General features: G+C 42.9%; 1 protein-coding gene across 5 annotated transcripts in view; it reads right to left on the reverse strand.

Moving 5' to 3' along the window:
* MYCBP2 (MYC binding protein 2) overlaps positions 1-20,817 on the reverse strand; it is a 1,909,483-nt gene that overhangs the window by 236,913 nt on the left and 1,651,753 nt on the right. For all 5 annotated transcript variants that reach the window (XM_078657470.1, XM_078657469.1, XM_078657471.1 and 2 more), the window contains one exon: positions 630-913. In XM_078657470.1, the coding sequence (XP_078513596.1) occupies positions 630-913 (284 nt within the window). The remainder of the gene's footprint in view (positions 1-629; positions 914-20,817) is intronic.

Consider the following 20,817-nt stretch of genomic DNA (forward strand, 5'->3'; position numbering starts at 1 on the left):
TAACACTAACCTGTTTCTTTCAGATATCTGAATATTTTTGCCTCTCTCCCTCACAATGCTCTTAGGGTGCATGTAAGCAGGTCAGAAAGGGATGCTCAAGCTTAGCAACAGAAAACCACATGAAATCAGAGTGCAAATCCAACACAAACATATGTTTGAGGCACTTCAAATGGGGCTTATCCGATTTCAAGAAGAAGAAAGGAAGGGTTAAAAATGAGGAATCTGCAGGAATAAGCAACCAGTCTGAAAAAAATGTGTGATTTCTAGTTTAAATAATTAAAGTGACATTTCTTAACTCAAAGTTTTTAAACCAAATACACATTCCATAGAGAGATACTGCACAGTTTAACACAGAAAATTGTTTGCAAAAACTATTTGTTGCAAACTATAAACAATTCAAGAGCATCTCACATGTGCATTTGGATAGTGTTGAAGCAAAACTGTACAACAATGCAATATATATGACATATATGGTCCACAGAAGATAAATTCATTCTTTAGACTCAACAGCCAAAAATCACAGTCTAGCTGTACACATGCCACGCTGCACAATCTAGACATGAACTATAGATAATATGTGGATAGGATCTGATATAGTTTGCATGGTTTAGCAGAAGAATTATTTTTACCTGGAATTAAAAATCATTGGCAGTGTGACTGTGGTGACACCTTTGCCAGCTGCAGTGCCAGCTGTTCCTGTTATAGTGGTACCCTTGGCCTTCAGCTGTACAGTGAGTGCTTTTGCAATGCATCCCAGGAACATGTCCAAGATCCCAAGCTTATTCCAATCTCCTTTCTCTGTTGAATGGATAATGTCACTAATATCTGCTGGCGGCAGAGCTTTCACTCCTAAGATGCTGGCTAAGCGCGATGGCGTCACCTCTGGTAAAACACGTCGTAGCAACGATGTTACCTGTAACCATCAAAAAAATATTATCATTTGTGATTGTTTCCACCGTCTTTTCACGATTTGATTCACGTGACTGTTTTGCTATCGACGAACGTGTACACACACTATTAACAACCACCTACGATCATTTTTCGTTTTAGAATTTTCTTTCTTTCTCTTTGGTATGGAGTACCCACACTGTTCTTTTTGAGACCACTTTTCTTTAATGACCACATTGAGCCCTCACTCTTGATATTTGAATATGTTGTATTTTGAAATGGAAATAGCGATTTCTTTTTGATTGTATCCACAGAGAGTCCCCTGAAGAAGGGCACACTGATGCCCGAAATGCATCGGGAATGTTTTGGAATGTTTTGAATTCAGGATGAATTAAGATTGATTCATGGATTTAATGATCATTTGAAGATTTGGATGATACTAATTAAAATATACATTCAAATTTCTGACTTTGAACTTTTTATTTATGCAATTTCAAGAAACAAACTAGAAACCTTATTTGGCTCCAACGCTGTGCCCTAAGGGACATCCCCTAATTAGGGGGTGCTTCAAGTTGATTAATCAGTCTAACACTCTACAGGACTGGAGAGTGATACCCCAGGAGCACGCAACAACCTTTCAGTTTTTTGTAACAATTATAGCTGTGCATGTCCTTCCCATTTAGTTCTGTATTGTTTCCACTGTGTCAACACTCTTTTCTTAAGACCTAGGCTCATCATCTTAAAGAAAGCTGTCTGAGTGAACTTTCAAGGTTAAATTTGAACAAGTTGTTTTTCCTCTCTAGATTTCTATCTTTAATTTCCATTCAGTTAATATTTTAATCTGAAACCTAAACCTTTCACAAAAATCTCTGTAGTGCCCAATGACCCAATTTGTGTTTTACTCTAATGAAATGTAAGTGAAGCCTACATGCGGAGTGCACTGTTCCTAGAGAGAAAAATTCTCACAATTTCTGACAAATTTCGTATTCTAAATAATATGTAATCAGCCTTTTTCTTTTCCCAAGAAACACATTGATTTACAAAAGGATATATTCTAACCTGTAACCATTATTTTCAATTGGTTCTGGTTAGCTGACAGAATTTTTTTTATACAAGACAAAACTTCTTTTGAATGCCTTAGTTTTAACTGTACATGACTTTTCAACATAAATGTATGTAACCACTCATAGTGTTCCTTTGTACATAATCATGTAGAAACGTTACATCATTTCAATACTCGGTCACTAGACTTGCGAAGAAGCGTCGCCCTATGCATTTCGGGAAGCCCTGTTCCCTTCTTCAGGGGCGAGTGTCTGTAAAAATAAATTATAAGAACATAAGCTGTCTATACCTCATTTTATATTCTGACATGATCTGCCATGTTTATATTATATACATGCGGGGGATACTGATTAAACATTTTAGCAATACAACACATGACCAATATTAGTTTCTGATAATATGGACCTGATTCTGGGCAATAGTGGAGTCTAGCGGTTTATCTGTTGTAAAAATCAACCACCGTGGAATAGCTGTGGATGTTTGCTCTGGATAATACCTTACAAAAAACGTAACATAACAGTGAATGAACAGCCATTTAAGTCAACGTGAACATTATGGTGCTAACTCCTATGCTCATTGTTGAACGAGCATATCAGACAAATGTAATGTTGTCGTACTACCAACATTTCTGAAACATGGGAAACTTAAGCCAACAATGTCAAATATGACGCTAAAGGTACGTAGGTGAGCAGAGCTAAGTATATGTAGAACATAACATGATCTAAGTTAAATGGTCGCTAATATAGTAATAATGCATACCTTCAACCCCGTTATTGAGGGCTATATGTATTTTTGCATTCGTCAAGTCTGTTCTAGCTCCAACATGCACGCGGAGATGTGACACAAATAATCCTGCGGATACAACCACTCATTGTTATTGTTATTGTTATTTTTGATTTATAGCGCGCTCAATCACCTACAGGCCTCTAAGCGCTTGGGAATCGATGGTAAACAACAACCTTGACAGTACAGAGGGCATCCACTGGCCTACGTGGCTCACAGGGCTCTCCTGAACAACAGCGTTTTCAGCCCCTTTCTGAAACGTAGGAGGTTTCCTTCCTTTCGTAGTGGCTCAGGTAGTGTGTTCCATAAATGCGGAACCAGCACTGAAAAGGCTCTACCGCCCTTGGTGACAAGTTTGTACCGAGGGCAGACTAATAGCATTAACTGTCTGTTCGTGAAAAGGATATAACAGTTCTAAAGTCTCAAGTTCTGTCGTACTCGTTTCATTACTCTTTTATGAGTTTAAATAACGGTACATACCTACTGTATGCTAGCAACATATAATAGATATGTATAGCGGCTATACATCACAAATCAATGCAGAGTAAGTACAGTGGGAGATAAATCTATTACAGAACCTGAATCAACCTCGTTTGGCAGTTCAAACACTTGTACCTCACACATAATTATTCTGTTGCTCTAACCTGGAGTCGCAGTGTAAAAAAATCCTATACTAACAGCGAATGCAAATTAAGGTATACCATAAACGTGCAACAGCCTCACAACTATATTAGTCTATTAAATCATTCACTGAGATGCATAACACAACTCGTTAATGTGTACCTTAGTGCCTCTTGTTTAAGCAGAATAAACTCTGTGGTGATACAGCTGTTATGAGCCTCTGGTCATCAACCAATATCTGCGAACAAAATTATAACGGGGATGTCGTCACTATCAAAGTTAGACCGAGTTAATGCATACTAAAGCCTAAAAGACTATCAGGGACTTTCTTACCGGCTATAATCTGTGTCTACTCCTCCAAAACTCAATGCGAAGAAACGCGGAAGGATACCATACAACCTTTAAATAGTCCCAGGTCACATGAGGATCACATGATCTGTACTAGGAATGATGGGACATGTAGTACATTAACAAATATCCTTAGTATTCAACCCACAACGCATTCCTATAATCATTATACTGAACCTATATTCTGCTTGCCACTCAGAAACTAATAGGTTGATATCTCTCCTAGTAGGTTGTGTGATATATACCGATCAACATTTTATCTGCAGCATATTATTGAAAATAACATAATTTAAATAGAGAACTGGACTGCCTCTCTACATAAAGTAGTTACAATCTAACAATCATGATCTCTAAAGTCCTAAATATCAAGGGAACTATGATTATTAACACAGTTGTGATGACTGTAACATGTGTTCAACAGACATGACACTGTTACGGAATGTACATAGTAACATGCTGCCAATCAGAATAATATTCACAGTTGTATGCATAGACACCACCTAGTATTCGTAATTTATAAAGTCCTAAATTTCAAGGAAAATGTGATTGTTAACACAGTAATGATAACTATGACGTGTGTTCAACAGATTACGATGTTACAAAATATGCATAGTAACATGCTCACAATCATAATGATATTCACAGTTGTATGCATAGACACCACCTATGATGTAACTGATCAGTATAATAACTACAAGCATGAAGGTAGCCAAATTAGTGTGTTTGGAAGAATATAAATTGTGTTACTACATACTATTATATAGCTATCAGTTCATTGTCAACCTTTCTTAGTTCTAATACCTTGTATATTCATATGGTCCAGTTTCACAAGTATTATCAACATGGTATATAAAAAACGAAAATTCTCAATTTAATGATATTAGTTGGAGGTGCCCTCTACCTAGGGTAGTCACAATCTAATAAACAGGATATCACCTCGAATATGTGGAATAATCTTTTATCATCACTATCATGTTTAATATAGTCACTATGTGCTAGTCCGGCCCATATCGAGCAAACAGGTTCTTAATCATCCCTCCAACTAAAAGAAACATATGCCCTACATTGTGGTCTAGTATATAGGTTCAGTATAATGATTATAGGAATGCGTTGTGGGTTGAATACTAAGGATATTTGTTAATGTACTACATGTCCCATCATTCCTAGTACAGCTCATGTGATCCCCATGTGACCTGGGACTATTTAAAGGTTGTATGGTATCCTTCCGCGTTTCTTCGCATTGAGTTTTGGAGGAGTAGACACAGATTATAGCCGGTAAGAAAGTCCCTGATAGTCTTTTAGGCTTTAGTATGCATTAACTCGGTCTAACTTTGATAGTGACGACATCCCCGTTATAATTTTGTTCGCAGATATTGGTGGATGACCAGAGGCTCATAACAGCTGTATCACCACAGAGTTTATTCTGCTTAAACAAGAGGCACTAAGGTACACATTAACGAGTTGTGTTATGCATCTCAGTGAATGATTTAATAGACTAATATAGTTGTGAGGCTGTTGCACGTTTATGGTATACCTTAATTTGCATTCGCTGTTAGTATAGGATTTTTTTACACTGCGACTCCAGGTTAGAGCAACAGAATAATTATGTGTGAGGTACAAGTGTTTGAACTGCCAAACGAGGTTGATTCAGGTTCTGTAATAGATTTATCTCCCACTGTACTTACTCTGCATTGATTTGTGATGTATAGCCGCTATACATATCTATTATATGTTGCTAGCATACAGTAGGTATGTACCGTTATTTAAACTCATAAAAGAGTAATGAAACTGTGGTTCTCAAAATCCGGACCCTGTTGTTCTCCCGATATCGAGGTCCAATACCCGTGTCACGAAACCTCAACGTACCGAGACGATTTTGGTGTCTACGAACCGATAATGATTAGGACATCATTCCTATGTATTTGCGTTACAATCGAGGGTTGCCAACACCCCTAAATCACAGTTTCCGTCCCATCCCTTAAACTCCATTTTGTGAACGGCATCCATCTTGCATCTTGCCCTCATGATAAGTCAATTAAAGGTCGAGCTTGATCCAAATAGACACGTCCACCTTTCGTGACTTTCCCCTGACCTGTCCCAACTGACTCCACTGTCTTCGGCCAAACCTGTTTAGGCAGCTCCTCGCCCAGTGGCCGAATGCGATAGCATCTACGCATAACATTCCACGAACCATTCACTACATACAGACCATGCTTTCTGCAAACATGCACCTGTCCACGTTCCTTGTTTATGGCCAGGTTTATGACTGGGTTACACCTTTCTTTATTGAGGTTTCACCGATATCTGATGGGAGTTCCAGGCCTAACTGGGTAATCTATCAACGAACTGGACATCTAAAATATGGGCTTGCTTACATGACTTCGCTCTTTGTATTATTGTAGAAATATGTATATTGCCATACCATAAACTCAAGAATTCTTGCTTGAAGCCATGTATCTTGTATATAAGGAGAAGGCTGGTTCTGTAAAAACGAACAGTCTCCCAAGAACCTACTCTCCGTGTGGTGTACTTCTGGGACACGTGTTACTTGGTAGCTACCAATAAAACTTGATCTTTGACTGCGACTAGAAGACTCCGTGTTTCTGTGGTCCGGAACAAGGGAGAACTCAGAGGTCTTCGGTGTTATCCCCTGACACCAGCGGGTTCCTAAAAACCCGTTACCTCAGTTGGCGCCCAACTCGGGGCGATATCAAGCGGTGACGGTCCAAGCCAGATGTTCGGGAGGAGCTTCGTGTGAAAATTCCGGAGGACGGCCAGCCACTTCAGCGACCCCTGTATGTCGACGTGGTTCCGAAGGTCTTTGCTGCGAGGTTCCCCGCGTCCCGACGGCTACGAAGGACTACTGCCCTGACTATCGCCTTGTTTTGGACCCAGTGATCCTTGGTAGAGCGAAACGATAGACGAGTCTTCTAGCGACGTCATCGATCTTCAAATACTTCAGTTAAGTATAAGTGGAGCGTCTCCCAGTCCTTAGTTTGTCCTTAGTTTTTGGTATCCTTGAGATACGACTTGATTTGGTACTTGCAAGCCCCAAAGCCGAAGGACTCGTGTATTCACGAGAAATATCGTAACAGATAATCCTTTGAAGTTTGAAGCTAGACTAGTGAGCGAAGATGCCTGGTTTTAGCAGACTTGGAAACTTGTTTTGTCTTGGTTGTAGTAAGGACTCCCAATTGGAAGATTCTTGTCCGGTTCCTCCAATTGGAACTCCAACGTATGAACTCTATGTGAAGCACGGCGTAGGTCCTATAACATATAACGAGGTATGGATAAAATACACCCGCAAGGATGGTGTTTTAAAATGGCCCCAATATGGTAGTTTCGACCAAGAAATATTAGATAACTTAGAGGTCAAATTGTTCAAGAAGAAAGCCCGGCCGGCGATGTTTGACTCTTTCCGCTTATGGCGCAAAGAAGCCAAACAGAAAGAAATAAGATTAGCAAAAAAGAATAAAAGAGGTATGTCAATGGTGCAAGCTGCCGTTGCATACAGAGATAACGAGGAAGAGCAGGAGAGCGAACAGATGCTTAGGAGCAAGAAACTAGCGATAGATAAATGTTACCCGATGCTGCCAAATAGAGGAAAAGGTCAAAAGGAAGGATCCGAGAAAGATCCATTAATGTCCCACCTATTAAATTCTCCGCCACCCTATGCACAAAATGCCACAGCACCTCCGCAACCTTTAGTTGCACCTTTGGTAGCTGTAATACAGGCTCCTTTACCGCACCCACCGGCTACTCTTCAGCTGGCTCCTGTTTCTTTGGCACAGCCTCCTCAAGGCTCACCGATCACATCTACTTCTCCTACCGTTCCTTCTAAAATTTCACCTAGCGCACCTTCTAGTCTCTCTGATACTCGTTCTACGAACATTTCTGTTTCTGCTTTGCGTGACTCTGTTCTACCACCAGTTATTCCTCCACTTTCACCTTCCGTCTGGCATAAAATGGCCAGCCTTGTTACTAACTTTCCTTCACCACTTTTTCGGTCGCCTAAAACGACCCCTAACACGGAACGAAGACAATTACGAAGCCAAATGCCTGATTATCAGGAAAGGGAGTCATTGAATAAGTTAGCACGAAATTGGGCTATGGATACAGCGAGATATGATGTAGAGTCTGTCATGAACGTCTTCCGTCAATGGGATGAACCAACGCAAAGATACGTCTTTGAGCAGATGTGTGTTTTCCTGTGTGAGGATTTGGAAGATAATGGTCAGAAGAGCAACCAGCAAGAGTTGTGTAGTGTGCGATTTAAATTTGGGGAGGGTATGATAGTTGGTCCCGATGTTGAAAAAGCAGTTGAGATATTATTATCACATCGAAGTACGGGTGGTAATTCTGGGTCATCCTCTGACAGTGGTACGTCTAGTAGGAAAAGAGCGAGACTGTACCCCATGAGAGAGGTTCCTCCGGTTTGGAGGGAAGGTGATGCAAACGCAGTTCCACCGGTTCTGCCTCATTTCCAGCGTGTATGGGTACATGTCCCCTGGAAAAGATCCGAAGTTTTAGCACTCAAACAGACACTACCCGATCCCCGTAAAAACCCGACTGGGTATTATAAGGAGTTGTCCCAAACTACAAGCTCATGTATAATGAATTTAGCGGATATAGACATGTTGTTTGGGAACGTTGTTCCACATCCTTTATGGAGTAAGATACATCATACGGATCATGACCAAGGATTAGGTGACTCATGGGCGAACATTGCGACTACAGATGCTAGACAAATCGGTGGTTTCAAACCTGAGCCGTTAATAGCTGAACTTCCTGGTAGAATTATTGCGTACATGAAGACAATTATGCCTGATGTACGTGTAAACTGGGACAAGCTATCCGCGTGCAAGCAGAAGAAAGACGAGAATGTGTCTGACTTCTTCACGAGATTTGAGGAAACTTTCACTGACCATAGTGGTCAGGATATGGCTACCGAGGGTGGCCAAAGACTGTTTGTAGACAAGTTTGTACACAATTTGCTTCCTGAATTGTGTGCTAAACTAAAAGACTCAGAAAGTGCTTGGGCTGTCTCTACGTCAGCGCAGATTCTAGCAACAGCCCAGTACTATGAAAATAGGCGTAAAGACGAGTTAGACAAGGCAGACAAAAAGACGAAAGATTTGAAAACTAAAGTTCTTCTCCAACAGGCCTATCCGCCTCGTATGGCTAGCCAGCCCAATTATCAACAGAATCAGCAGTACTCTAGAGACGCGCAAGGAAACGAGCTTTCCCATCAGCGTCCTACGTATGGCCCGAATCAATGTGCGTATTGCAAAGAAGAGGGTCATTTTAAAGGTAATTGTCCGGCTCTTGCACGACGTTTAAACGGTGCCCAAGGTGTAAGAGGAAGAGGTGTTCAGCATGCCTCTAGAGGTAGAGGCCGTGGAAATTTCACTCAGAATATAACTTCTTTTCCGCCTCAGAAATCCATGAATAGCTTTGATCAACAGAGTAATTCATCGTCCAAGTCAGCTCAGTACTATGCTGACGACTATTACACCGAACACGACAATGAGGGTAACGATCGCTAGGACAGCCATGGACAAAGAGAGGGAGTTGTTTCAGTTCCAGTAGATCAGGATGGACCTTATGTCGAGGTAATTACCTCAGGAGTGTCAGAGCCATTTCTGCTGGATACTGGTGCTACAAAAAGTTCTATTATGCACTCAAAACTTCCTGGCGCACCTTTGTCTGGCGAAATGAATGTCTCAGTAGGCTTCTCTGGCGCCCCTGTTAGAAACCCAATCTCTAGTCCTGTTTCCCTTTCTGTTGGCCCCTGTGAATTAGAAGCACCCCTCATTCTTACAACAGGTTGCGGTGAAAATTTGTTAGGATTGGATTTGCTAAAGAGGTTGTACGCGACTTTGTACTGTTCTCCCTCGGGAGTACAGCTTACTTTAGGGAAAAAAGTCATTTCTCCAATGTACTTGTCAAAAGAAGGTATCCCAACCGAACTGTCATCACTTCCGGATATACTGTGGGCTAATGGTTCCAACGATGTAGGTCGTTTAGAGATAGCACCGTATGTCATAACTTTGAAAGCCAACGTCAGATTGCCACGTATTCCCCAATACAAAATATCTAACGAATGCGAGAAGGCATTATTAACGATCATTTATGATTTGATCGATAAAGATGTTATCGAAGAAACAACAGGAAACGTTTGTAACAGTCCAGTTTTACCGGTCTTAAAACGTACTGATCCTTCACAGCCCCCTGTGTATAGGTTTGTGATTGACCTCCGAGAAGTAAATAAGGTAGTTATACCGCAGTTTCCAGTCGTCCCCGACATTACTGCTTTATTGACAATGGTTCCAGCTTCAGCAGCTTGGTTCTCGGTGATTGACCTGAAGAACGCTTTCTTCAGCGTCCCGATCGCCGAAGAGAGTAGAGACCTTTTCGGCTTCAATTTAGGAGGACGAAGCTTCCGCTTCAAATGCGCTCCTCAAGGCTACTGCGAAAGCCCATCAATATTCAGTCAGGCTCTGAAAACACAACTAGACACAATTGTACTGCCAGATGGGTCAACATTGATTCAGTACGTAGACGATCTACTGATCGCTGCAGACACTGAAGAGATTTGCAAGGAAGCTACGTTGTCGCTATTATGTCACCTATGTGACATGAAGCACAAAGTCTCCCTTTCAAAACTGCAATTTTGTCGACAAGAAGTAACCTACCTAGGTCACATCTTATCGAAGGAGGGAAGGAGACTGACACCAGAAAGAATACAGGCAATCACAGAACTAAGTGCCCCAAGGACACAGAGAGGTGTTCGAGCTTTTTTGGGCATTACATCGTACTGTAGACAATGGATACCGAATTTCTCACTACTAGCCAAACCTTTACTGTCACTACTCCGCAAAGACACGCCTAATACTATGCCTTGGTCTGAAGATTGTCAGACGAGTTTCCACGAGTTGCGCGATGCATTGTGTTCGGCTCCTGTGTTGGGAAACCCCAACTACAGTAAGCCTTTTACATTGTATGTCCACGAAAAAGAAGGTTGTGCATTATCAGTCTTAACGCAACTCTTTGGGGACAAACAGCGCCCATGCGCGTATTTTTCGGCAACTCTGGATCCAGTGGCTAAGGCAATGCCAAGTTGTCTAAGAGCAACAGCCGCAGCAGCTGTCTGCATTCGACAGTCTGCTGGATTAGTCATGAATAACACTTTGATCGTTATGGTTCCGCATGCAGTAGACATTTTGCTAAATAGGACAAAGACACAACACCTTACTAGCGCTCGACTATCCAGTTACGAACTTACCCTGCTAGCAAGTCACATCCATATAAAGAGGTGTGATACACTCAACCCCGCTACGTTATTACCCATCCCGACAGAGACAGACAAGATTGACAAACATGACTGCTGTTTCAGGACCGAGGAAGAGACAAAAGGGAGAGTAGACTTACAAGACACTCCCCTTCCCGAATGCAATGATACTCTATGGGTTGATGGTTCATGTTTCAAGTTGCCGAATGGTGATACGACTACAGCATATGCCGTAACGACGTTACACACCATTGTAGAGACTGCACGCATTTCCCACAGTTCTGCACAAGCTGCAGAGTTGATAGCGCTTACTAGAGCATGTGTGCTGGCGAAAGGAAAGCGAGTGAATGTGTACACTGACAGCCAATATGCCTTTGGTGTGGCTCACAGTTTTGGGAGATTATGGCGTGAACGTGGGTTCCTTATGTCCCATGGTGCAAAGATACAACATGGCCAGCTAGTCAATGAGCTCCTTGAGTCACTCACCTTGCCCCTACAAGTCGCCATTATAAAATGCAGTGCACACAAAAAGATTCAGGATGATGTTGGCCGGGGGAATGCATTGGCAGATGAGGTTGCGAAAGAAACTGCAAGGAACACAATGAGTCGGATGTATGTTGTAGGTCCCGCTAGATGGATTGCTGATGTGGGAATGTGTGAGGACACCATTGAAAGCGTAAAATCGATACAAGCCGAGGCCACTGAGAACGAGATGAATGAATGGAGAGGAAGCACAGGTAGATTGGATGCGAATGGTTGTTGGGTCGAATTATCGGAACACCAGCGATGGTTATTACCTAATGCATACGTACTTGCAGTAGTAACGATGGCTCACGGAATTGCACACATCAGTTCGAGAGGAATATGTAAACTAATGGCCCCAGTATGGCAGAATAGCAATATCCCAAAATGTGCAAAGAATGTGGTCGAAAAGTGTATGATATGTTTGAAGTACAATCCCGGTAGGGGAACCCCAACTCAAATGGTCATTTTGCGCCTCCAACGTACCCGTTCGAGGTTTTGCAGCTCGCTTTCATCCACATGGAGAGGTGCAACAATCTGAAATACGTTCTCGTTGTTGTTTGCGCCTTTTCAAGGTGGGTGGAAGCTTACCCCCTTAAGGACAACACCGCCTTATCAACTGCCAAAGCCCTTGTCAAAGAGTTCTTCCCTAGGTTCGGTATGCCTAGAATCGTCTGGAGTGATAACGGAAGTGAATTCGTAGGATGCGTGATGAAGAGAGTGTGTGAGTGTTTAGGCATCCACCAGAAATTCCACTCTGCAAATCACCCCCAATCAGCTGGATTAGTAGAGTGCTACAATGGCACTCTAAAACTCAAACTAGCCAAGATCCAAGCCAGTACAGGTCTTAAATGGCCTGACGCCCTGCCTCTAGCACTTTTGTCAACCAGGACGACTGTCCACTCCAGGTTAGGACTTAGCCCCCATGAGATTGTGTTTGGCCGCCCAGCCAACGTCTGGGACGTGCCAAGACCCAAGAAACTAAGCGAGATAGAACACCCCGTACTGCTTGACTATTTGTGCGAATTGACAACTAAATTGCGTGTTTTACACCAACAGGTTCACAGTTCTTCTCCACCAGCCTCTGACGATCCAGGTCACCTCATCGAACCCGGTTCGTGGGTTTTGTTGCGGAATTTTCAGCGCACCAACAACGGACAACCGAGGTGGACCGGACCGCACCTAGTACTACTTTCAACAAGATCTGCTGTGCGAGTGGAAGGCAAGAAGAACTGGGTACATGGGACCCACTGCAAACGGGTCCCTCTACCCCTTCCATACGACCGGTGGGTCAACAAAGGACTTGCCGACTCTGAGACAGAATCCGTACCTCGCTTCATCCCTTTCAGCGATGCCCGTTTGAAAGAAACTAGTACCGAAAAGGAGAGTGATCATATTTTGCAAGGACTTGTGTCACCATCTATGCAATTGGACACTACTGAACCTGAAACGCTGTTTGAAGATCACACCGTACCTGGGAAACGACGATACAACCTGCGGTCTAGACAAAAGAACTAATAAAAGTTTGATCTAATGTAATTTCCTTTTTCCCCTAAGAACTATTTTTGGATTTTCAGCTCTCTCGTCCCAAGGGAACTAGCTCATTTTTGATTTTTCGAACCGCCATCCGGTTCTGCTGCTAGGGTCGCGGTTGAAGTCTGGGGAGTGCAACTGGGAAGTTCTAGGTCCACGGTTCTGATTGGTCCACGGGAGTTACCCCGGACTGAGCAGAGCGCGCTCCCTGGGAGAATCAATCAACCACCGCGGGCAGCAACTAGAGGATGGAGTTTCCAAGGGTAGAGAGACCTGTCAGGCTCACGAACTTCAAAAAGCAGTTGTGCCCGATACTGTCCAAAAGAAGATTCCTGATATTATGTGTTTTAATGTTATGTAGCATACTTGTGTTTTTTACTAGTTATACACTATTCGTTTTTAAAGTTACCTTTTCGAATGACACCCAGCCACCACCTCCTCCCACTATTTCTCCACACTACTTTCACCCTTTACCTGAACACGAGTCTGCCCGAAGATTCGAATTTGTAAACAACTCTTTCATCCAGCTTCTACACCAACACCAGTCCATAATGAACACGTCAAACTGTTGGATATGCAGACTTATGCCACACACAACCGATAAGGGGATCCCATACTTCATTTTGCCATTCAGCTACTATGGTTCTCTGTGGGCTTTCCAGACCATGTTCTTATTCGCCCTAGAACGATACCCGACCAGTTCCGCTGCGAGCGATTCCAGTAACAAGGCACTAATTGCAGGGATAAGGAACATGAGTAGGGATATCGACACATATCTGACCATGCCCAAAGATGAACTGAGTCCCTACACCCGTCGGAACGTGACTAAACATGGGGTTTACCTGGTCAAGAGCCAGGCAGCACAGAAATCTCGCCCAGTTTGGATAGTTCCCCACCGAGGTCACTTATGCTTACAGGGTATTGGTAGGAACCCCATAGCACAGTTAGGAAAGAGCATTTGCACGGAAACATATGTATTTACTTCCCGAACTTCCCCTATACTCTTGGCAGCCAAAGGCACGTATTTCGTTTGCCACGACCAAGCCTACACGTGGTTGCCCCCTGATTTCTCAGGTACATGTTTTATTTCATTTCTGCTGCCTCCTACCTACACGGCCCGAGCAGATTACCATCGGACAAGGACAGCTAGAGGTGTCGTGAGTAAAGACGACACCGCGGGTCAGGAATTCGCTGACTTCGCAAAGGGTTTTCTGCCATTTTGGGGGCCCATGGCGAACAGCAGAAATATTCGACAGTTAGCGAGGATAGTTGAATCCGCCGTGACTAGGACGGCCGGAGCCCTTGGCAATTTGACAACAGAGCTTCAGTCGGATCGACTTATGACCCTTCAGAACCGAATTGCCTTAGACATCATACTCGCCGATCGTGGTGGTGTGTGTAGAGTCATCCAATCCAGTTGCTGCATATTCATCCCTGATAAGGCACCGAAAGTATACCAGGCCATCTCCAAACTGCACGAAATATCTGGTTCCCTTCACATTGATAAAGGGGATTGGTCCCTGCTGGGGTGGTTCTGGGAACTGATCACTGCCTGGGGATGGAAAACTTTGATTTCATTGGGATGATCTTGGCACTTCTGTTCATGTTTTGCTTGTGTATACAGTGTGCTCCTGCACTATGTGGCCTCTGTGCTACCTCGTGTGTACGGAAGCCTGTGTCGCAGGACGAGCTGAGTAACAGAATGATGCTACAGCAACATCTCCACGAATTTCTTCATACCGATTTGGACTCAGATTAGCATGAGTTATTGCCTTATATGAGGGCAAAAGGAGGGTCTGTGGTTCTCAAAATCCGGACCCTGTTGTTCTCCCGATATCGAGGTCCAATACCCGTGTCACGAAACCTCAACGTACCGAGACGATTTTGGTGTCTACGAACCGATAATGATTAGGACATCATTCCTATGTATTTGCGTTACAATCGAGGGTTGCCAACAACCCTAAATCACAGTTTCCGTCCCATCCCTTAAACTCCATTTTGTGAACGGCATCCATCTTGCATCTTGCCCTCATGATAAGTCAATTAAAGGTCGAGCTTGATCCAAATAGACACGTCCACCTTTCGTGACTTTCCCCTGACCTGTCCCAACTGACTCCACTGTCTTCGGCCAAACCTGTTTAGGCAGCTCCTCGCCCAGTGGCCGAATGCGATAGCATCTACGCATAACATTCCACGAACCATTCACTACATACAGACCATGCTTTCTGCAAACATGCACCTGTCCACGTTCCTTGTTTATGGCCAGGTTTATGACTGGGTTACACCTTTCTTTATTGAGGTTTCACAGATATCTGATGGGAGTTCCAGGCCTAACTGGGTAATCTATCAACGAACTGGACATCTAAAATATGGGCTTGCTTACATGACTTCGTTCTTTGTATTATTGTAGAAATATGTATATTGCCATACCATAAACTCAAGAATTCTTGCTTGAAGCCATGTATCTTGTATATAAGGAGAAGGCTGGTTCTGTAAAAACGAACAGTCTCCCAAGAACCTACTCTCCGTGTGCTGTACTTCTGGGACACGTGTTACTTGGTAGCTACCAATAAAACTTGATCTTTGACTGCGACTAGAAGACTCCGTGTTTCTGTGGTCCGGAACAAGGGAGAACTCAGAGGTCTTCGGGTGTTATCCCCGGACACCAGCGGGTTCCTAAAAACCCGTTACCTCAAAACGAGTACGACAGAACTTGAGACTTTAGAACTGTTATATCCTTTTCACGAACAGACAGTTAATGAGTGGTTGTATCCGCAGGTTTATTTGTGTCACATCTCCGCGTGCATGTTGGAGCTAGAACAGACTTGACGAACGCAAAAATACATATAGCCCTCAATAACGGGGTTGAAGGTATGCATTATTACTATATTAGCGACCATTTAACTTAGATCATGTTATGTTCTACATATACTTAGCTCTGCTCACCTACGTACCTTTAGCGTCATATTTGACATTGTTGGCTTAAGTTTCCCATGTTTCAGAGATGTTGGTAGTACGACAACATTACATTTGTCTGATACGCTCGTTCAACAATGAGCATAGGAGTTAGCACCATAATGTTCACGTTGACTTTAAAGGCTGTTCATTCACTGTTATGTTACGTTTTTTGTAAGGTATTATCCAGAGCAAACATCCACAGCTATTCCACGGTGGTTGATTTTTACAACAGATAAACCGCTAGACTCCACTATTGCCTAGAATCAGATCCATATTATCAGAAACTAATATTGGTCATGTGTTGTATTGCTAAAATGTTTAATCAGTATCCCCCGCATGTGTATAATATAAACATGGCAGATCATGTCAGAATATAAAATGAGGTATAGACAGCTTATGTTCTTATAATTTATTTTTACAGACACTCGCCCCTGAAGAAGGGAACAGGGCTTCCCGAAATGCATAGGGCGACGCTTCTTCGCAAGTCTAGTGACCGAGTATTGAAATGATGTAACGTTTCTACATGATTATGTACAAAGGAACACTATGAGTGGTTACATACATTTATGCTGAAAAGTCATGTACAGTTAAAACTAAGGCACTCAAAAGAAGATTTGTCTTGTATAAAAAAATTCTGTCAGCTAACCAGAACCAATTGAAAATAATGGTTACAGGTTAGAATATATCCTTTTGTAAATAAATGTGTTTCTTGGGAAAAGAAAAAGGCTGATTACATATTATTTAGAATACGAAATTTGTCAGAAATTGTGAGAATTTTTCTCTCTAGGAACAGTGCACTCCGCATGTAGGCTTCGCTTACATTTCATTAGAGTATTTCACACACTGTGCAGCCAACACAGTCTGCAGAGAGCACCCTTGGTATATAAGCAGATTAATCTTGACACATTGAGTACTAGAGTGCTCCTCTTATTCCTTCTCTTTGGTTAGTATTTTCCAATTTGTGTTTTGCCATTAGAAAAAACAGACAAACCCTAATGAGTCTGATAAGCTCAAACCATATGTGGAAAAAAAGTGTTTACTAACTTTAGTCTAAACCATAGTATATTTGACATCGGCACACACACGTTGTATATTGGTAGTTTTTGCTATTTAGCATTTGGAAAACACAAGAAAATATTACTTACAGAGTGGTGTGTTTTATCACTCATTCAACTTCCTCTAGATACCACTCATCTTTCATGGCTGTGTATATGGTTTGTAATAAAAACGTGCACCTTCTACTTTTTTTCATTTTTCCGCAGCTCCATCCAAATAAATCTCTGTTGTATGTATGAACATGTGTAAGTTGCATTTGTACAGGGCAAACTTAATCAAAAGGCAGTGGAGCACTGAACAGGGCCAAAGGCAAAGATACAGTCAACGAATGATAAGCGGGTTGTGAGAGATATCAATTGTTACTGCATTGTGATGCCTTCATTTCTCTCCATCATTGCAAAATTAGTCTTTCAAAATGGACAGGGCAAGGGCCTTTCCATGAACGGTCTGTGTTTTTAAATGCAACAATAACTTATCATGGACAGGATCCCAAGTTTATCTTGCATTTTCCCAGTACCAGATCTAACATCGCCACATCTTGCTTTGCTCTCTTCCTGGATAGTTGACGGGTGCCACAGGGATGCTCCTTTAGCATCATAGAGATTAAAATTTCTATTGAAAGCAGCTGCATCATTTGCTCATTCATAGCGTTTTGCCCAAAGCAGTCTATCAACATAGTCATAAGATTTTGAGTCTCTTTTGAACTGTATGTAATTTGCTGCAGCGCCGATACCAGCTTCCAGTGGCAGGAATTTTAAACATGCATTTGTGTAGGCATCATATCAATAAAACGCACACAATGGCCTTGTGTGGGGAAGCTGCACACCATTGCATTAATCGAAGAATAGTTCAATTCATGTTCTACATTGCATTATCCGTTTTTATGGTCTGGCTTGACAGTGCAGCTGTTACCAGACAATTGTGTGAGCATCACTAGAGAGGGGCGTTGATTCCGCCAGCATGTTGGGAGTCAAGAGAACAAGTTGTCATTGGGCAGAAGTTGTGCGCTTCCACAAAAGAAAGTGCTTGCCCTCCACACAGCTGTGATCGTTTTGTTTATTTATCCAGCTGCTTGAGCTTGAACTTTCAGGGGCAGACAGCTGACATAGTAATGGTATTAAATTGTCTTAAATAACTAGATCATTTATGGTGTTTTTCTCTGGCAGCAGCGCAGATGGGAGGTGGGTAGTCAATAACTCACATGGATTTTTAGATCTGGCTTGACAAGGAAACTATCACCTGACCTTTTAACCTACACATACATTATTCTTCAGTTCTTTGCTTTTACATACAAATGGCCAACTCAACCCAAGTGGAAGTGGAAGTTTAAGATCCAAAGAAACATTAAAAAAGCATGTTGTGCAAGTATGTTGCAGTTGTGAGAGTGTCTGATCTGCAAATAAACTAAAATGGTATGGTGTAACTCCTAGAAGCAGAGGTGTAGGAAGCTGGCTCTTTATGTAGTATACTAAAAAGAGGTATACTGTGCAAAGAGTCCAGTTATCCACTATAAGTGGCCAAGGGATAGCTCTAGCAATCCCAAGGTGCTCTCTTAGAGGGTAGTGTGGTCGATTAGCCTCTGACTTATCAGGGAAGAGTGTTAGACATCTGCTGCATACACATAAATGATAAATGACGCACACAACTCAATAAGGAAATCCACACCACTTAATAAAAATAGCACTTCTCGTTATATAACTTTAGGCTCCAAGATCATCAAAATCAGGTAAGTAAATTTCTAGTTATGAATATGTACAGTTTAAAAAAAATTGACAGTGCAATTTATGGAGCAGTAATATTATCCTATTGAGGAAAGACATATACCGCATTACAGCGACTTACAGGACCAATCCTACGGACTTAAGGTGAGTATGGGGGAGGATCCAAGGTAGCACATACGGGTCACCTCAGGCAGCACTGGGATGCCTGGCGTTGGGTGCCTGTGTGAGTCTATGGGGATCAGTCCAGTCACAAACAGGCTGGGGCTGGGAGACCAGTCTGGCTAAACCAACAAGGGGGCTCAGGTCTCATGATGCTCGGAATGTAGGGACACCTTCGGTCCTCTTCTCCTCAGGCTGGGGCGGCCAGTTGCAGAGGTTCTCTTAGATGTCAGGTTTTCACGACCGTCATCCCAGGCTTTTGGAGGCACAGCAGCTGCAGGACAAGTGGTCTTTGGTGCAATTGTCTGGGACAGCAGACAGGCCGGTAGGTTTGGCATCAGGTTAGGTGCTGGTTCTCTGTTTTGCGGCTCTTTAGTGTCCTTTTTCTTTCAGGTCTGCAGGATCGGATTTCCTGGTGCCAGATGCTCCCCTAAAAACTAGATAGGGGAGTGTAGGGTAGTAGCAAATGGGCTACTTACCCCTGGGGTCACCATGGCCCCTATATGACCACTTCCTGTGGGAAGTGGGCATAACCCGGACCCAGAGTTCCCAATTCTGCCATCATCAAGACTTTTAATTTTTGTGTCCACATCATGTAGCCCTCCTTAGCAGTGGAACTAGCCTGAGGATGAACACGCCTCTCTGACTCCTAAATTTCCTACCTTCTTAGGCACCAAATGGGCCCTGATTGGGGAGGGGTGGTCATCCCTTGACATACAAGGGAAGCCAGATTCACATACCAAAGGCGGGGCGCTTTGAAGGTCTCTATCATGGAATGCTAATTTACGGGTCATCGAGTTGGAGTCGGTGTAACACACCCTTTGCCAGAGCAGGATTCTTCCTGACCATGTGGGCTCTTACCTCTGGGGTCAGAAAATCGTCTGTGGTGGCAGGATGGTCAGAACCAGTCAGCCAGCACACTAGTGGTAGGTAGGTTTTTAGGGAGCAACTCTGAAGTGCCCTCTGGGTGCATGTATTATTAAATTCATCACTGGAATTAGTGTGGGTTTGTTAATACACGATGTTTGATACCAAACATCTTTGGTGTCAATGAGACCATCATGTAGCTGGGGAAGGAATATGCTACTTACCAGTATGCATCTGTTCTTGGCATGTAGCGCTGCTGACATTCATATCTGTGCATAGATCGCCGCCTAGTGTTGGGTCCGGATGATTGCACATTGTTGTCCTGGAAGAGTCTTCGAAGTATCACGAGATAGGTGGCTCCTCCCTCGGACCACAGTGCGCATGGGCATCCTCTCCATCCTCAGATTGTTTTTCGCCATTGTGGCAGAGATGGAGTATAGTACAGTTAGAGATGTCCATGCAAAGAGTGAATGCTGCAGCTGCGACAGGCACTGGGGAGGTGGGTGAGCGATATGAATGTCAGCAGCCCTACATGCCAAGAACAGATGCATACTGGTAAGTAGCATATTCCGTTCGAGGCATGTGGGCTGCTGAATTCATATCTGTGCATAGAATGTATAGCAGTATCTCCATTAGCGGAGGCTACCTGTGTCAGCTGCAGCAGTCTGGAAAAGAGTTTTGAGAACAGCCTGTCCTACAGCAGCTTGCTGTTTTGAATGTACATCTACACAATAGTGTTTTGTAAATATATGTGTGGTTGACCATGTGGCTGCTCTACAAATTTCGTGTAAAGGAATATTTCCCAGGAAAGCCATGGATGCCCCTAGCTTGCGTGTGGAATGCGCTCTAGGGGGGACTGTTAAGGTGCGTTTTGCTTTCAAATAACATATTTGGATGCACTTAACTATCCATCTGGCTATACCTGATTTTGAAATAGGGTTACCCTTGTGTTGTGGTGAGAAGGCAACAAACAATTGTTTTGTTTTCCGAAACGTTTTAGTTCTGTCT

The sequence above is a fragment of the Lissotriton helveticus genome, chromosome 8, assembly GCF_964261635.1.
Source record: "Lissotriton helveticus chromosome 8, aLisHel1.1, whole genome shotgun sequence".
NCBI classification, from domain to species: Eukaryota; Metazoa; Chordata; class Amphibia; order Caudata; family Salamandridae; genus Lissotriton; species Lissotriton helveticus.